Below are 19,292 nucleotides of genomic sequence, written 5' to 3'. Positions count from 1 at the left end.
TTAGCTAATTATTTGAAATTTTCATTGTAGCTTTGTCCTCAATATGTCTGTCTTTTCCAAGGTTTGGACCTTTATAAATCTTTAAAAGTGATTTGATTTGACAGGACCGTGGTTCGTGTGAGCGTAGGAAAGAGTCAAGCGCTGTACTCGTGGGAAGGTGGCCGCCTGGGCGCAACTGCACTCGCCTCCATCGGCAGCATCCGCGTAGATCTGCCCCAACACCCCGTGGCCTTACACGGCGTCATGACTCGCTCGAGCCGACAGCTTTCATCCACTTTGCAAGTCAGTATGCAATGAAGTTACAGCACTACCACTTCTATTAGTTAGACAGATGTACCTGCGCAGAAACGCTTTGCTATCTCTGAACTGTTATGCGAGGGAGTGTGTGAAAGAGACAAGCACTGTGCATGAAAGGGAGACTGTTTGGATGCAACTGCACTAGCCAAAAGCTTTCATTCACTTTGCGGTCTGAATGCTATGAAGTTATGGCATCATAAGTCTTTTGCTCTGCCACTAAACATAACTAAATTGACCAGTGTATTTTCAACCTTTTCTATGGAAATATTAGAATATTCTAAAACTTAAGTTTGTAACTGAACAAACATTATCTTCTAAAATTTCCCCAGAAGAAGAGTTAACCAAGCTTTTATATTTGTTGATTAAGGTTATAATTTTGCTGTCTGAATAGTTCGTGCAAGATTTTCCTAATGGATTAATAATTTTTCTTTCGGTATATGAATTTGAATTTATTAGCCGTTCTATTAGAGGATTTTCTGGAAGAGCTTACCAAATGTTCCTTGGCAGGAACTGGGCGTAACCCGTACTTCATCCCGGCTGTCCCGCGGCGGCGGGGCGGGGGGAGGGCTGGCTGAGGAGGAGGAGGAGAGGAGCCCCCCGCCCGCGCCGCGACCGCCGCCCCCCGCACCGCCCCCGGACCCGCTGCTGCAGCCTTTACAACTGCAGTTCTCGCTTGTACTGCAGGTTAGTATTACAGGAACTAGAGTGAACCTCATTTCGCCTAATCTACAGCGTTAGGATGGGGGACAGCATTTCCAAGATTATTCGCAGTGCTTATCACGAAAATTCCATTTAAAAAAATTCCAAGATAGCTGTCGATTTTTTTTACTTTTTTGGAGAAATCATCATTTGTCATTTTTGGGTGCTGAAATTATGTCCATTCAAGACGGTTTTGGTTGGCATTCCCGATGCTCTTCGGGGTACTGATTACGAAAATGATGTCCATTGTTTTCAGAACATGTTCAGCTTTATTCGAGTTCTCGTGTTAAATTGTTGTGTTGTGTCATTAATCAGAATATTTTTTGACCATATTTTTTGGCACTGTTTTCAGAGTCTGAGCGTCACCGCAGCATTACTTCCGTCGCTGCAAGCTCAGTACAAAATGGAGCGCGTGCACAGCGCGGGCGTGACGGCCGGGCGCGCGCACTTCACTGTGGACTTGCCGCACCACTCGCTCAGCTTCGTCACTAAGCTGCAGGTATGGTACAGTAGAGTAAATGGAGAAAAAACGTCACGACCCCCATCCTAAACATCCCCAAGAAGCTTCGCGACGAGTGACGATTCAAAAGCACTTGTAAAAGTTTACTTGAATAATAAAATATCTATTCTATTCACGCCAAAATCACCTAACGAAGTTTTCGCTTCAATAATAGGTAACGGAAGCAAACATCCCTGCTGCCGCGTCGGTCGCTCTGCCGGCCGTGTCGTGCCGCGCGCGCGTGCTTGACTGCGGCGACCCGACCGACGCGCGCGCCGCGCCGCACGCGCAGCCCGACAGCTCTGCCGACGGCACCAACGGCGCTGAAGCCGCAGATACTAGCCAAGGTAGACCTTATCTATATATTTTCAGGAGCTTTTAATTTGCGGACGTTGATCGCGAAATGGCGAGTGGCTAAAGCAAAGCTTGAGCGGCCACGGCAAAACGCATGTCGTCGCAAAATCGTAATAAAAAGCGACGAATTCGTGTTTACGAATTATCAACCCTACCTGATAGCTCTGCGGACGGCAACGAATCTTTCGAATTTCAGTTCTCCTCTAAACAGCTGAGCTATCAAGGGTCTGCACTCTATGTACCCTGTTTATCCTACCTGCAATTTAAGTTGTATAGGTGTTCTAATTCACGATAATCGCTCTGCCTTGGTTGTGTGAGTGTACCGATAAGCGCTAGCGCATTTGTGTTGGTAACGTAAACCGCGTCGTGGGTGACATGTATAGAGCGCACTTTGACTTTGCTCAGACTTAAGATACTGTATACCGCTGGCATAAATCTGTCTCGTTTTAACTGAAACTTAAGTCTAAGCAAAGTCAAAGTGCACTCTATAGATTTTAACCTGAGTGCCACGCACACTATGACAATCTGTACGTGTGCACTCACACAAACATAACCAAACGGTCTTCGTGAAATAGAACATCTGTAGTCTGTACCAGCATCAATGGGTAATATAATAAAGTGACATTGTCACTTGTTCAGCGGCTCCAGAAGGCGTGGTGCTGCGGGCGGGCCGCTACCTGTCGGCGACGGCAGACATCGGCCTGTTCGAGCACACGCTCTCCACTGACCTGCTGAATCATCTCGTCTTCGTGCAAAAAGTCTTTATGAAGGTAACATTAGGCCAGCCGGATATTATTACAAATTTTCCCCACAAATTGTTTCCCACGAAACTTTCTGTCGCACTCATTGCGAACATCAGATCCGGCAACGGAGCAGAGGCTTCATCAGTTTTTTCTGACAGAAAATTTCTGATAATATGCGACCGGCTTTATGAGAAACCGGCATGGTGAGAAAAAATTCTAAAGCGGTTTTTTAAAGCGGTTTTAAAGAACGGCACACAACCTTCCTAGTTTTTTCTTTGATATGGATGCAATTAAAAAAATAATTAAATAATTATCTTTTTTGGTCTCATTTCTTCAATTGATCTTTGTTAAATTGTAATTTAAAAAATACTGATATAAAATCCAAGAATATATTTTCAGAAATGATTTATAGACTTTCACATTCATTTCATATCTTCGTTTTAAAAAGCTAACTTTTTTACTACTATCTCAGTGTACTATACTACTAGTATAGTAGTAGTATGTACTAGTTTTTTTACTATATCAGTGTTTCTTTAGACTTTAATTTCAATTTTAGGAAGTGAACGAAGTAGTTCAAAAAGTATACGGAGGTGAAAAGCCAGTGCCGTTATGGAACGAAGAAGAAATATCCTCGTCAGCTTTTAGCAGAATACTATTCTCTCTACTCATCAGGATCAAGGTAAGCATGAGTCTGCCTGAATCTCTCCCAAACATAACTAAATACATAATTTCTTGAAAAAAGTCAATAAATATGTATAGACAAATAATCTTGTCTAAAATTGACAAGTGATCTTATTTTCGTATACTTGGTCGGTAGGTTTGAGCTAACTACATTGCAGTAACGATAATGCATTATATATTACTGTTTGTTAATAATACATGAGTGTGCAGGCAGGAAAATTTGTCTGGTCCCTTTGGATTTCTGTAGATTTTTTTCATCTATATCTGAATTTTATCTAAATGCGTATGACTTGCATAAAATCTGATGTGACTGTTTATTTCAGCGCATCCAACTAACGGCGACGACGCCAAGCAACTCAGCAGTGCGGTTGGAAACAGGCGCGGTGGAGTTTGAGCTGTCCAATCGCGTACAAAACGTGCCTCAACCCGCCGGCCCGCATGGACTGCGACTCTTTGCGCGTGCGCAGGTCAGTGACGGTATAGATGCTCTATTTCACGATGACCACTTAGCCTTGGTTGTAGTGGATAGTGTACCGATAAGCGTTAAAGCATTTGTGTGCGTAACGTAAGCCGTGTCTCGGTCAAAACTAAGCCCCACACGCGCTACGTGCGCACACGCACTAACATAACCTAACGGTCTTTGTGAAATAGAACACGTATAATATATAAAAGGAGAAACTTACTGACTGGCATAATATGTACAGCTTACTGCTGGGTCTATAAACCTGAAACTTTGCTAACAGGTCGACGTAAACCTCAGTCTCGGACAACTCATTAGAAACGCAATGTTTGAGGAAGCAGAACCGGAGTTCCAACAGTATGCCTTCTTCAACACCAGAATAGGTATGTGCTTACTTTTAGTAGTTATTAGTTACTAAAATCAAACTCAATTCCCATTTTTTTAAAGTCTTATACAAAACCACAATCTCGTTTTAGTCTGTTAGGACACAGGCGTTATTATGATATTTTTATACAACTCAATGAGCGTTTTTGATAATTTAATCAAAAGAAAGAGAAATCTTTTAGCTGCGCCTTCCAAATTAAGGAAACTAAACTCAAAGTTAATAGATAAGTAATCAACTTTTGAAACTTCTAACTATAGTGCTAAAATGTGGCCGGCTACTTCTTTGGACATCATTTTTAAACTAAACTAAATTGAAAGATCCAAATCTATTGCTATCCTTTTCTGCAGGAAGCATTATGAAAGAAATAGCAATACATTTAGACCACTGATTTCCGTTTAGAGATTGTGTGCCACAAGCCGCAATATCAGCTATAATACTTTAAAATTTGTAACAGCAATGCGCAACGCATTCCAAGACGAGATAGTCTGCGAGGATGATAAGGAAGTGGTTCTAATAACGCTCAAGCGACCGCTAATATACATCCAACCCGTGGCGGTAGACAAGGCAATACTGGTGTGGCTCAACTACAAGAATGCTTACGAGTATTGGAACGAAAAACGCATGAACCTCACCAAAGAAGTCCTCACTGCCACGCAGCAGGTGTTCGAAAAGGTATAAAATTGAACTTTACTACCTCAATTTTCTTTCCTAATTTGTTTATGTATGGAATTCAGGACTAGCACAGCCAAAACGCCAAATGCTGCAATCGATTTCGACGGTTAATTAAATATCTACCTTACCTTTTTCAAATATAGTTGTAATTAGTATTTTATTTATTGCACGGCACGGCAACCCTGATGGGAACTGGTGCTGTGACCTGAGATGGAAAGCATTTTCCTAGAAGTTGTCTACTCTCTATTCACTATTGTTTTAATGATACCTGGATTATAATTGGTAGGAGATTCTGATCTCGGAAGAGTACTCCTAGCCATTCGTATAAGGAATGATGACGCAAAGCGTTTCGTGCGTGTTGAGAAAAATATGTCGGCGACACAGGGGTGGAAACTCGCTTGAGCTTAAATATATGTATGATGCCACTTGCTGGCAACTGGTTTAACTATGTTTTGTATAACATAAAGCTGTTTTTTAATTATCCGTCAGAAACTGTTCTATTCTGCGCTGGACCTTAGGAACTCAATATCATGACTTTCTTTCAATTTAGCGTGTTTGGTATCTTATTTTGTAATCTTTAAAACGTTTGCAGGTGCAACTAACGTCAAACATATCTCCACCCCACCTCAGCACATTATTCCTGCAACTGAATGTCGATGATATTGGAATATGTCTACCGCTCAATCAGCCGCCTTTGGTAAGTTGTATAATGTGAACATTTTGAGATCTTATGTACTTTTTGATATGGTAATAACTAATAACTGTTACAGTTTATGCAAGTTCGTTTAGACTTTCTGACAATTTTAACTAGGATCCCTGATAAACCATATTAAAACCACTGATTTTCTTTACTAGACGACATGGGGCCGAGGTTACGAGCTTGATTCCCGCGGCGCAGTAGTAGTAACCCTTGAAAGTACCAGCATATCCGCCTGTAGCTCTGGTTCCCTGGTCAGTAAGGGCCGATTCGTTGGCCTTTGCTTGCGATTCGCTGACGACTTCGAGGCCTCCCTGGACGACTGGAAACCAGACCCTGGGGAGGCGTGTATAAATGTGTGCTGCGTGTCCGAGGGAACCTATGAAGTCTGCAGTCGGACTACTGCGGCGAAACATAATGGTTTGTTTAATTTTATTATTGACTAGAGGATACCTACGACTTATTTAGGTTGTATTTGTATTTAGGTTTCTGAATATCCCGTGGGAACTGTTTGATTTTCCGGGATAAAAAGTTGCCATTACAGGGAGACAAGCTACACTTTCATAAAAATCTGTTAAGGGGGTGGGTCTTTAGAAATCCCTTGGGAATTCTTTGATTTTCTGGGATAAAAAGTAGCCTATGTCCGTCCCTGGGATATAAGCTAACCCTGTACCTTTTGTCAGAATCGGTTGAACTTTTGGGCTGTGAAAGGTAGCAGACAGACAGACAGACAGACAGACACACTTTCGCATTTATAATATTATGGTATATACGATATAGTATGGATTAGTTGATGATTGCAACATGCTATTATGTATGTGTGTATATGTATTGCTCTTGGTTTCCTTAGAAAAAGGGGTTCCATTCGACAACCTCAGCTAAGAATTCATAGTTTGATTTATTCAATTAGTGATTTTCCTGTAGTTATTAGTAACGAAAAATATGTGTATTCATTTTGTCCACTGTTTTTCAGAAAATGCAAAATGGTTCCTAAATGTGTCGTGGCAAATGGAAGGCGTGGACATACACCTCGATGTTAACGTTGGGAAGCAGCTATCAGCATTAGGACACACTCTCACTATGTTGACCGGTACGTTCTTCATTATCATGATCCACCCAGCACCGGCTCATTACTGAGCACAGGTCTCCTCTCGGAATGAGAAAGGCTTAGGCCACAGTCTTTCACTCTGGCCTTGTGCGGATTGGCCGACTTCACACGCCTTTGAGAACATTTTGGAGAATTGTCCAGCATGCAGGTTTTCCCATGATAGATAGATAGATAGATAGATAGATAAAAACTTTATTGCACACAAAACATGAAATAATCAACAGGAAACGAAAAAACAGAAAAAAACCATGTTATGCTGTTTTTTTTTCAACGTTAAAGGGGGTCTTTGTGCGTATGTTCTTATGCCCTAATTAACTTTATTTTTCTGATGTTATGAATTCAAATTCAAATTCAAAATGTTTTTATTCAATTAGACTTTTACAAGTTCTTTCGAATGAATGTTTTAGGCTTTGAAGAAGAAGATCCTCTCAAAATGGACTATGAAAGTGATTTGGATGATGAAGCAGATAACAGCAAAGATTCTCAGGTATTTACTGACACGATTCAGGCTATATCCATGTATTCTAAATATAATAAAAGTAAAAGCTGACTGACTGAATGAATGACTGACTGACTGACTGACTGATTGAATGACTGACTGATCTAACAACGCACAGCTCAACGGATTAGGCTGTGGAAGCAGATAGCTATTATGACATAGATATCTACTAAGAAAGGATTTTTAAAAATTCACCCTCTAAAAAGGTAAAATAGGGGTTTGAAATTTGTGTCGTCCACGTGGATTATTTATTCTAATAATAGTGATATCATGCTAATGGGTAATTTAATCAATCCTCTTGACGTTTTAGGAAAGCATAGTCTTCCGTCGCAAATACACGGACCACTTGCCAGCGTTCGTCTTCGACACCAGCATAGATGCTAAGAAGCGGTCTAAGCTCATCGAGAAAGAAATGACGGAGCAGGCCAAGATCATCAATGATTTGCGAGCGCTTGGGGCTAGTCATAGCACTGTGGAGTATGAGATGAGGAGGTTGCATGACTTGGAGGCCCTTGTATTTAAGGATTTCAGAAGGTAAGTGAATTTTTAGAAGACCTTTACAAAGGGGAAATTATTGATTCGTCTTCTGGGATAATCTTATTTATATTGTTGTCAACCCAACCTTTGTACATTATTTAGAGAATTAGAATAGGTTGCGGGTTCCGAGTGTGATTGTCTGTCTGTTACCTTTCGGCCAATCTGTTTATCTATTTTTGCCGAAAAGTAATCAATCTGTTTAACTATTTTCGATGTTTGGTTCGGAAATAGCTTGCTTCCTAGAGACGGACATAGGCTACTTTTTACCTCGGAAAGTCATCTAAGAGTACCTACGGGGTTTTTAAAAAACTTAAATTACGGTGACGATATTGCGGGCATCTAGTTCTGTTTGCTTTTGCTTCTAATTCCGAATTAGTTTGTCAAATGCATATATTATGATACTTACAGTAGACTATTTTATTTTTTATTTTATTTTATTGTATGTTTTTTTTTTTAATATTTTGAACACGCTTGTTATATTGTGAATAATTTCAGAGTATTTTTTCGAAATTTATTGTGTATTTTATATATGTGATATTGTTTCAGGGACATGATCCAAAAACTACGTCGCCAAAGCGTACGAGCAAGCTCTATCACCAAGGGCAAATTAGGTCTGGGATCCAACCGAAGTCACTCATTCGTGTCAGCCCCACCCCCAGACGTGGGGTTGGAACCTTTGGGCGTGGGCGTGGGAGTGAGCGAGTCTGGAGAGACGTTGCTGCTGGCGGATGATGATACGAGGCTTGCTGACATCATTGAGGGAACGTCGTGGAGTTCCGCTGATAGCGATCCTCTCACAGGTAACCATAGTATGTAACTTCTTAAGTTTGAGTGTGGTTATATAGTCATTGATAGAGTAATAACTTTTTTAACCCCCGACACAAAAATATAAGTTTGACGTGTGTATCTGTGCATCTGTCTGTGGCATCGTAGCTCCTAAACGAATGAACCGATTTTCATTTAGTTCTTTTTTTTTGTTTGAAAGTTGGCTTGATCGAGAGTGTTCTTAGCTATAATCGAAGAAAATCGGTTCAGCCGTTTGAAAGTTATCAGCTCTTTTCTAGTTTTCTTCTTCTCTCTGGGCTGGTTTCCGCACTTAAACGTTTCCGTCTGTTGTGCGTGTTCTAGTTTTCTTCTAGAGGTTATTGTGTCGGGGGTTTTTTAAATTTATTGCGAAAATTTATTATAGAAGGTTATACTCTCCGTTTTGTCCCATAGGTGCGGGTCCCTCTCGCTCGTCGTCGCTGCGCGGGCCGCGGGGAGGCGAGGGTCGCGAGGGGCGGGAGGGGCGCGGCCGCGTCACGTTCCAAGGCGGAGTACAGAGGCAGAGCTCGTTGCCCGCTCCTTGGCCGCCGCATTTACATCTTTCGCAGGAGAATTTGGACGCCAGGTAATAATAACCACTATAAGTATAGGTTGTTACGGCTATACTCTCATATTTACTCGATGTAAGCCCGACTATAATATCCGATTTATAATGCAAATCACTCATGATAATTTAAACGTTAAAATAATAACCACTTTGGGGTAAAAATTGCGAAACCAGCAGGATTCGAACCTGTGTGTCTCCTGGGCATCGCGTCCGCAGCGCCTTCAACCACTAGGCCACGGTTCAATTACTACCTAGACTATGACGTGCATGATATAAAAAAACGCAAGAAAATACTTATCAAAACTTCTTTGTCTTTTAGCTCGACAGACACGCCGGGTCCGAGTCAATCTAACGAGAGCAAACAGAGTAAAACTAAAACCGCGGAGCCGAACATAGATTTCGAGTTGGACGTCAAAGTTCACATCAACAGCGGGAAGTGCGTGCTGCACACCAAAGAGCCCGGGAAGGAAGAGGAACTGAAAATGTAAGTTATTTCTGTAAAGTCGAAGTCAAAGTCAAAATCATTTATTCAAAGTACACCTTTTGTTTGTCGGATTTGTTAGATTTGAAAGATGATATAATGGTGATAATTAACTACGTAAACTTTAAAACTAAAGCTACGATTACTGTACTAGCTGACGCCCGTGAATTCGTTCGTGTGGCTTCAGCTTCAGCTTAAGGTACTCGTGCTGCCATCTAGTGATAGCGTCGTGAGTTGCGACCGGCTTAGGCTTTGGTTCGTATTGGGGTCCGTTGATCGGTGTCTTGATATGAGGGCGAAGTGTACTTTATTTGCAACTGTGGTGAACTCCACAAGTTTAAAATTAATGTCTTGGTTTAAAATTTTCTTGAACAGAGGCAGCAGTAAGTCTCGTGTGGGTCGCTCTGCCTCCGGCGGGCTGGGAGACACCCGGCGCGCTCGACTGCCGCCTCCCCCGGACCTCACCGTGTTCCAAGTTCCTGGATTACAACTTAAGGTTGGTTTAACATTTTGACGTGGGTACGTCTATGATCTCGTTTGTAATAAGGACTAACGTCATCTGTTGGTGCATAAGTTTTTTTAGTCAATAATAGTTAGCCCTTGACTGCGATCTCGCCTGGTGGTAAGTGATGATGTAGTCTAAGATGTAAACGGGCTAACGTGGAAGGGGTATGCCAGTTTTTATTAAACCCATACTTCTTTGGTTTCTACACGGCATCGTACCGGAACGCTAAACCGCTTGGCGGCACTTTGCCGGTAGGATGGTAACCAGCCACGGCCGAAGCATCCCACCAAAACAGTCAATTGTACGTAGTCGGTAAGTATGAGAAGTACTATATTATTCAGAATTCGCTAGCGCGTGGGTTTGGGTTGCCACAACGTATGAAATATGTTTCACTAGTAAAATAAACAGAGGTTCCTGCGTGTTCCGAAAGTCTGTAAAATAGTGTGAGTTATTTAAATATATGCAATTATACCTCAATGTTGCATACATCCGGGTTATATTTCTAAGTAATACGTTTCTTGATTTAAACTTCACAACCCCTAAACATGTTTGTACGGAATTTTAACTATTAACTAAATCAACAGGTACACTATGAATCAAAAACTTTGCCAGAAGAGTCAGTGTCCCCTCAAACGATACCCAACATTCCACTCAACCCGACCTCACGAAAAGTGGGCACGAAGAAAGCGTCATTATTTGCTTGGATCACATTGCAAAGTATACCTGAGGAGACCATCATCAGTCCACATATCCTGGAGTTTCTTGAGCAGACCTTGGAACCCATACCAACCAAGACTTCCTTCACGGCTCCCACGACGGGTGAGTTTTATTAAATAAGAATGTTTACAGATTAAACTATGTACACTGACTAACTAGAAATAAGTCAATTGATACTTATACCTCCTGGTATTTATTCGTTAGATTTAAAGTTATCTACAAGTATCTTAGGTTGTTTATATTATTCGCAAAATATTTTTTAAAGCTTTTCTCTCTAGATTTCTAAATTAACAAATAAACTCTGCTTTTTAGCATTCTTTCTACTGTATTTTGCCTTGTATGCGACGCCTTTATGTCACACAAAAGCAACGCAAGATAAAATCCATTTCATATTACTGTCATTATCGAATATTACTAACTAGTATTTACTTCTATTACTGATTAGTTAGGTATTTTTTTTAAACATTAGAGATAAATAGCTTCGCACGGAACACTTGATCAGACAAAGGCATACTTTAAAAGGGAGGAACTCCTTCCACAGAAACGGAAAACGCATCACGCAACCGTACCAGCGGGCCTCCCGGCGAAGGCTCAAGCGAGGGGGTGCCAGGGGTAGCGGGCAGCGGGGAGGGGTACGGCCAGTATGTCTACGCCTCCTTCCCCGTTGATGTCATCGTACACTTCCACACCAGACCTTCCGCCTTCCGCTTCAGCTGCCTGCCCGCGTCGCGCGTCGAGTGTCTGCTGCAGTTGCCTAGCTTGCAGATTGTGTTTAGCTCCAAGCGAGCTTCAGATGAGTAAGTTTCTATATACTTCTTACAATGTTGCCCGTTTAGTCTATGTGGTATCCTCAAATTAAAAAAAAGTCAAATTGTTTTTGAGCATTTTCATGTTTTTGTCCAAGACCCGTATATTATGGTAAAGAAGTGCTCTATTATTATTTGCCTTTTCTAAAGTTATCAAAAACTTCAGAAGTTCCTTGTGACCTTATGCTAAGTAGTTGAAGAGAAAACGACATTTTGTTTTCTAAATAGTGTATCAAATGGCTAGCAAAACAATAATTATTAAATTTTGTAAATGTTATAATGATATCTCTTATAAAATGGGGTAATACAAGGGGGCACGCTCCTCCACTGTTTCTAATATACATCAATGACAAACGTGAAATTTTTATATGCCAAAACCTGTCCCAATACTCTTAGTAATACAAACAATAATTATTTAGGGAGATGGCTGAACCAGCGATAGCAATGGGCGGTTTGAGCGTGACGGGTTGCTTAGCGGACTTCTCAGTATACATCTTCCACCCGTACGGCGGCAAGAAGTCCAGTTTGAAAGAAGCACAATGGTCGCCGCTGGCTGACACGGAACGGAAGGATTCACTCTCCATCAATGTCGAGTTCGTGAAGTTTCATCTCTCGCGGTTCAGGAAGCTGGACTTCCATACTGATCATGATTCTAAGGCTACTGTTCGATTCTCGAGTAAGTATATTCTTATTGAAAAGTGAGATTGCCTAATTCTGATAGTCTTAAAGTTGTACCTTAATGATTAAGGTAAAATGTTCTAAAGTTAACAAGTCCCGGTTCGTTTTTATTGACGCTTTAACCGCCTGTCAAAATGATAACAATTAAGGGCAGATTTTTCAATCATCAAATAACTTTTGACGAATAAATTTGACCTATTGACAGATACCCTATACAAAAACTGTCAAACCCTCAAATTTATTCCTCAGATAAAAGTTATTTGACAATTGAAAAATCGGCCCTAAATATATTAAATATAAAACTAGACTAGAATGTTCTTTTATATATTTATTTTTATTAGCAATCGTGGACGTCGGCTCAGCATGGTTCAAGTACGATATGAGACGGCTGAGCGAAATCCTGGCGTTCCCCAAAGCGTGGTACCGACGCAGCATCGTGCGAAGGCTGTTCCTGGGTGACGTCAGCGTTCACACCGCACACCGGTTAGTATAGCTTTTATACATGTACAGCGCTTTTGATAAATGGGATATGTACGGTCGACGTCGAAAGTCCATACATAGCTTAAAGGCTAAAACCGTGCAGCAAGGAATGCTTTGAATCACTCGCATGCTCACTCACACAAATAAATATTAACTGTCAATAATATTATCAACCTTAAGTAAACTACATAAGGTTCAAACGATTTCAGTTCAATACTTCCATAAAATGTCAATGGTGGTATCAACCTTATGACAACAACCATTAAGTTTAAAATAATTTTCTATTCCTACTCGACCTATCTACTGACTTTAGTGATTGTTTATTTCATATCTCTGCGTATACTCACTCTCAGTGTCGTAGTAACATAGTCTGCACGCAATGCATTAGCTCCAAATGATCTAGGATCGAATCTCTTATTGCATTTTTTTTAGTTTTTAATAAAATGACTTTTTGTTTATATAATTATTGTTTATTGATACTATAAAAAGAGTAAATAGGAAAAAAAACACTTTTTACTAGAGATAATCGACTTTATTGTGATTTTTTCATTGTTATCTTTTTACATTTGCTAAAAAGTAATAAATAGATAATATTATTAGCTATTTTTTTTTCAATCTACTTTAAAGGTTATAGCTTAAGTAATCGTTTTCATAAAGAAAAGAAAATTGAAGCTAAACCTTACAAAAACTAGTAATCATTTGGCGGCGCTGCTTTTGTTGTCTGTTAATTTTAGTAAGATATATTATTAACATAATATAAGTTAAGAAAAGAAAATACTTTATGTTCTATGTTTAAAGACTTAAAAAGTAAAATGGATATAACTTTATAAGTAAATTGTTTAAGTATTTAATATAACCTCCACTATTTTCAATAACAGCAAGCAAGTGCCACCGCATGGATCCGACTATATTGAAACAGATATTATCCGTTCTTTTAATATTGTCCCACACTTCCATATAGTGAGCCTCTAATTCCTCTGCAGTCCTCTCGTTTCGCATATCCCGTCTGGTGATCTTGCTGGCCAGGGAATAATAGTTATGTCTGGGTTTTCATTAAGCCAATCACGCACTATATGTGCTCGATGCACAGGACAGTTATCATGCACAAAAGATAGTTGTGGCATATTAACAACTGGATACACACACCACACAGTCGGCAACATGCTGTCACGTAACACTTCCACATAATGTGCAGCTGTGGGGCGCCCTGCAATTGACACTAGTTCACCAGGTGCAGCGGCACTCATTCAGCCCCACATATTGACAGATATCCGTCCAGATTCCATGTTTGGGACAACATTTTCATATTGTTCGACCATAGATCTTCGCTGTGAATCATTAATATGACGCGGGTGGCCACTTCGCGGTCTAGATGTTAAATTACCTTCTTCTTCGTGGCGCGACACCCCCAACGCTTTTCGGTGATCACCTAAAAACCAAACAGTGAGATTAATATAACACCAAATAAAACAACACTTTAACCTACTAAGTATCTTGTCTAAATTTTATGGATATTCCTTCGATCACTTATTCGAGTATTATTTACTCACAAAACTTTATGTAATGCTATGTTTATGAACACAATTTCTTAACCTAATACACGTTATCTAACAATAAAAACAATACTCACGGTGAAATCAGTTTCATTGCAAATGTTCAAAATCAGTTTTATCAACAATACACATTAGCCTGCATTATTCTTAAAGACAAGTAAAATAAAACGTTTTCAACACTCAAGAAACAACATGAATTAATGTTGTAGCCTTTGCAAGTAACGACTGTCAAAATCTTTTGTCCGTCGGTACTCAGTGACCATATTTTATCTAACTTCGTAACTGCGATTTTTTAAACTACCCACTTAAGCTATTATTAGTCTAAACGTATCATTTAAAAAAATAAAAACAGAAAAAAGCTTACACGGACCCGAGAATCGAACCAGAAACCGTCGCGTTTGCAGTCCGGGTACCCCCGCGCTGCGCCATTCAACTCTTTTGCTTGATATATGAAATTTTTAGATATTACTCAGGCTTACAAATTGAATGACTTGTATATTATTACAGTGCAAGTGTGTGCGTGACAGAGTGCATGCAAGGCAACTTGTTTACTTATTCTATATGGACTTTTGACGTCGACTGTACCTAACATGTATACCAAATAATGATTTCTATTATAAATGGTCCCGGTCGTACTCACGTGGTTAGTCGTCGTAAGCCCGACTAGTTTCGAACCCAACCGGGGTTTCAGCTTACAAACGTGTTGCGATTGAAACTGAGACTGAAATGTGACGCGTTTGCGAGCTGAATCCCTGTGAAAAAGGACGGGGTCCTATATGGGTTTGAAACTAGCCAGGCTTTGCTTTTGACGTGACAACGTCTTATAATTCGATAGAGCACGCACGAAAAAACATGACTCATACGGCGTTACCTCGCTCTGAGGCGTTCCATGTAAGGCTTGAAGTGCAAGCGAGAGCGCGGAACGAGCGACAAAGAAGCACAATAAGCCTTTGTTGTCACGTTCAACTATCGTCAGTAAACCGACTTTACAGACAACCAGTTTTTTTTATTAAATTTTTTCTGTTTTCTCAATATTTTAGAACATCCAGCAGCAACGTACCTGTATCGCCAGTGTTACCACAGCGCGAGAAAGCTAAAACAGCTGAACCGCAAAAATCTAAAGGTATTGACTTTTCCATCCAAAGTCCCAAATTATTTTCTTGACTTGTTTTTTTTTTAAGTTTATAAGTCTAATGCAATCAGACCTGATTACAATTTACAAATGATGATGCAGCCTAAGATGGAGCGCGCTTGCCTATTCACTCTTGACTAGAAGGTACCCATATTAAAATTGGAGAGCTGATGTTGGAAGGGCGTTCCATATACTAACGTTTCGAATTAGAAATTAGGACGCAAATTGCTTTGTACGTGTCCGTGGTATTTCGATTTCATATAGGTTCAGACTTTGACAATGCGTTGCGGTTAAATTAAAGGTTTAGAGCCAATTTTTCAATCATCAAGTAACTTTTATCTAGTGTCATATTATACGTTTTGAAAGATTTCCTATACAAAACCTGTAAAACGAAAAATTTGTTCCTCAGATAAAAGTAATTTGACGATTGATAAATCGGCCCTTAATCGACTAATGTTTTATTTTAGAAGACAAATCGGGCGGCGCGGCGTGGGAGACGCTCGTACTGTTCGCGGTGAACTTCGAACGTCTCAATGTTCACATGAACATGGGTAACGTCATGGGGAACGTTAGGTAAGTTCACACGTGGAATTTGCTTCACTTATATGGGTACATTTCTTAATGTACCCATATAAGAATAAGAAAAATAATAATAAACATTAAGAAAAGAAACTAACATAGTAGATGTACTAGGAAAAATTAGAAAATTAAAATGGAAATGGGCTGGGCATGTTTGCTCAATGTATAAAATAGAGATTAGATAGCCTAGATATATTTTTCTTTGAGATTCTTTGGGTTTCGTCAGTTCAGATTTTTTTCTTCAGACTGCCAACATTCAGGAAATGCTATTTTTACAGCTGGCAGTCCCGCTCCCTGGGCGCGTGGGGTCGGCTGAGCATCGGCAGCGCCCGAAGGCGCCAAGTGGCCGGCCGGGTGGCCTTAGGCGGAGCGGCATTGGAAGCTCGTGGCGGCATCGTGGGCGGATCCATCTCATTGGCAGCAGCTCGCGCCCATGTCTTACTGCAGCAAGAACCACCCGCCCACGTCGCGGCATTAAGACTAGCGGCATTGGAGCTAAGGCTGGAGTACATGGGCGCCCCGGCGTTGCTTGCCCGTTTGAGTCGACTGGCGGCCGTGTTGAAGGACCGCTGGCAACCGCCCGCGGCTACACCTTCTGCTAAGTGGGTATCATTCTTAATTGCTATTTTTAGGGTTCCTCAAAAGGAAAAATGGAACTCTTATAGCATCACTTCGTTGTCAGTCTGTTGTGTCTGTCATTTCTCTAGCCTGTAGATTGTCTTTGTTGTCTACGTATTTAGGTTTTTAGTGGTGGTTAAAGACAACCTATTAAAATATTTGTGCACACTTATATTATTTTTTAAAAACTTTTATCCTCCATTGTGATTGCATAAAACCCCTTTTTCTCCTCCTGGATACCACTGCACGCGGGGAGGCTCGAGGGTTTTGTCGGACTTTTACCGACTGAACCCTCCGGTGCTCCACGCATCACCTGGAGGCTAGGCTACGGTGCCAAACACATTCGTGCAACCCAGCCAGTGCCTGCTGAGGACCCTCCTTCGGGGACCAATAGAGTCCAAATGTACACCACCCGACTCGAGGACTACCAAAACAAAACAAAGATGTCACAAAAAAAATTTCTCCACAGTCGTCCAGCCACAATCCTGGCCCACGGCACTCTGAGCTGGCACCAGCTGCAGATCGCCATAAGTCGCAGCACCACGCCAGACCTGCTGAAGATGCAGCTGAAGCTTGAGGAGTTCTTCACGCAGCAGTTCAAGTCGGGCAAGCGAGTGTTCTCCTCCCTGCATTCCACTGCCGGCCCTTACCAGGCAAGACTGCCGCGGGAGAAGAGGGAACGTAAGTTGTATTACAGTGAATCACACTAATATTATAAAGGAGAAAGTTTGTATGTGTGTGTGTGTATGTGTGTGTGTGTGTATGTGTGTGTATGTTTGTTACTCCTTCACGCAAAAACTTCTGGACGGATTGGGCTGAAATTTAAAATGGTAATAGATTATACCCTGGATTAGCATATAGGCTACTTTTTATCCCGGAAAATCAAAAAGTTTCCACGGGAATTTTGAAAACCTACATCGACGCGAACGAAGTCGCGGGTATCAGCTAGTATCAAATATTTTTCCAGTACGTCTTCGGCCAACGCGGATTTGGCGGATATTGGCCAAGATGTATAACGCTGTTTGCGCACACAAATATACGCAATGTGGCACTGTGACACAAGTTTGCCAATCGACAAGGGGGTATAAGACTCGTTCAGCAAACATGATGTCATGGCCAAATTTGTCATAAGTCGCACTACCTACACTAGAACTTTTCAAAATGCCAGACTGGCTGGCCACAATTCTGGCATACGGCACTTTGAGCTGGCACCAACTGCAAATCGCCATAAGTATCAGCACCACACCAGACTTGCTGTAGATACAATTAAAGTTGAAAGAGTTCTTCCTTTTCCGAGTGTTTTTCTTCCAGCATTTCACTGGGTTTTGATTTGAAAATACATTTTTAGTGCAGGTCTACGTTGTCTCTACATGCAAATTTTTAACTTTCTAAATTCACCAGTAGGTTGTGTTTGTCTGTCAGTCAGTCATGATAAACATGTATAATGTATATGTATGGAATTATAAATATTGGCGTCAATATTTAATTTATTCGAGTGTAAGCAAGCTGTGACCATTATCCGACAACACAGAGACAGCAGCAGCGGCGGCGGCGGCGGCAGCAGGAACGAGCGAACCCCCGCAGCAGCAAGCTGAGCTGCGGCACCACCGCCACTGGCAGAAAGTGCTGCAGCTCATTGCCGCCGCGCCGCACAACAAGCTGCATCCGCGGGGTAAGCTTTGTTCATTGAAAATACTTCAGGACGATCATATGGAAGGCTACGGCCGTGCCTAGTTACCACCGTAACGCCAAGCGGTTTAACGTTCCGATACGATGCCGTGTAGAAATCAAAAGGACTATGGGTTTAATGAAAACTGCAATACCTCTTACAGGTTAGTCCGCTTTCATCTTAGACTGCATCATCACTTACCACCAGGTAAGGATTGCAGTCAAGGGCTAACTTGTGTCTGAATAAAAAAAAGGTAATCAAGTGATGTGGGCCTAAAAATGAACATTTATTGAATGTTAATTTCTATTTAGGCACAGTGCTAGGCGGCACGCTGGAACTGCAAGGCTCTAACATATCCCTGGCGTGCTTCCACGGCAACAGCCTGAAGGCCAAGTCCTGGGCTCTGTTCAGTCTCAAGGACCCCTGCATCAGCTTCGCTACCGAAGCGCAGCAGATCGAGGACGAGGACGGTAAGTTGCTTCAGTGCAAGCATTATCGTGTCCACTGTTGGATATATAAACCTTCTTAAAAGTTTGGCAAAATCCTACCTCTAACTTATGCAGCAATTTCCCGCCACTTAGGACTGCTGCCGTCGCTCTTTTGAGCCTTTTTTCCTTACTTATTAGACACAGATTCTACTGGCTTGCTCGCAGTCAACCCTCAATTTACCATATACCCGCAAACTTACTTGTTGCTTTTGTAAATCTGGCAATTCAATGATATAGTCGGTTTATGAACTTTTACATTGTTTCGTGCATTTTACGTTATCTGCAAGGTCTTTACTTCACGTCCAAACATTCGCAAAATTTTGATATCTCAGGTTCACCAGAGGTCCACGCAGTGCAGTCCCTCACCGCGAGCCTGGGCGAGGGCGTGAGTGCGGGCGCGGGCGCGGGGGGCTCAGCCGCCGCGGGCCACCAGTCGCTGGCCACCGTGTGTCGCATGACGCGCACAGTGCTGTTCCCTCCGCAGTTCAAGACGCTGCACGAGTGGTTCCACTACGCCTTCGCGGACAGCGAGATAGACGGTAACGACAACTACTACAAGCAGTCGGGCCAGGTGTCGTTCCCG

General features: G+C 41.5%; 1 protein-coding gene across 4 annotated transcripts in view; it reads left to right on the top strand.

Moving 5' to 3' along the window:
- Positions 1–19,292, top strand: part of LOC123865549 (transmembrane protein KIAA1109) — a 42,691-nt gene that overhangs the window by 20,889 nt on the left and 2,510 nt on the right. For 3 of the 4 annotated variants that reach the window (XM_045906659.1, XM_045906651.1, XM_045906642.1), the window contains 29 exons: positions 105–282; positions 805–981; positions 1,349–1,495; positions 1,671–1,842; positions 2,489–2,619; positions 3,149–3,271; positions 3,597–3,740; positions 4,017–4,116; positions 4,573–4,790; positions 5,383–5,487; positions 5,646–5,907; positions 6,461–6,577; positions 7,003–7,082; positions 7,405–7,628; positions 8,178–8,431; positions 8,850–9,021; positions 9,323–9,487; positions 9,860–9,980; positions 10,574–10,808; positions 11,248–11,503; positions 11,932–12,188; positions 12,532–12,673; positions 15,264–15,346; positions 15,823–15,928; positions 16,213–16,536; positions 17,022–17,233; positions 18,084–18,224; positions 18,533–18,691; positions 19,042–19,248. In XM_045906659.1, coding sequence (XP_045762615.1) covers positions 105–282; positions 805–981; positions 1,349–1,495; positions 1,671–1,842; positions 2,489–2,619; positions 3,149–3,271; positions 3,597–3,740; positions 4,017–4,116; positions 4,573–4,790; positions 5,383–5,487; positions 5,646–5,907; positions 6,461–6,577; positions 7,003–7,082; positions 7,405–7,628; positions 8,178–8,431; positions 8,850–9,021; positions 9,323–9,487; positions 9,860–9,980; positions 10,574–10,808; positions 11,248–11,503; positions 11,932–12,188; positions 12,532–12,673; positions 15,264–15,346; positions 15,823–15,928; positions 16,213–16,536; positions 17,022–17,233; positions 18,084–18,224; positions 18,533–18,691; positions 19,042–19,248 — 5,012 coding nt within the window. Of the gene's footprint in view, positions 1–104; positions 283–804; positions 982–1,348; positions 1,496–1,670; positions 1,843–2,488; positions 2,620–3,148; positions 3,272–3,596; positions 3,741–4,016; positions 4,117–4,572; positions 4,791–5,382; positions 5,488–5,645; positions 5,908–6,460; positions 6,578–7,002; positions 7,083–7,404; positions 7,629–8,177; positions 8,432–8,849; positions 9,022–9,322; positions 9,488–9,859; positions 9,981–10,573; positions 10,809–11,247; positions 11,504–11,931; positions 12,189–12,531; positions 12,674–15,263; positions 15,347–15,822; positions 15,929–16,212; positions 16,537–17,021; positions 17,234–18,083; positions 18,225–18,532; positions 18,692–19,041; positions 19,249–19,292 lie in introns of those variants that run through there. The other variant, XR_006795995.1, reaches the window with a different exon arrangement.

The sequence above is a fragment of the Maniola jurtina genome, chromosome 1 (genome assembly GCF_905333055.1).
Source record: "Maniola jurtina chromosome 1, ilManJurt1.1, whole genome shotgun sequence".
NCBI lineage: Eukaryota > Metazoa > Arthropoda > Insecta > Lepidoptera > Nymphalidae > Maniola > Maniola jurtina.
This window is presented reverse-complemented; position numbering and strand designations above follow the sequence as displayed.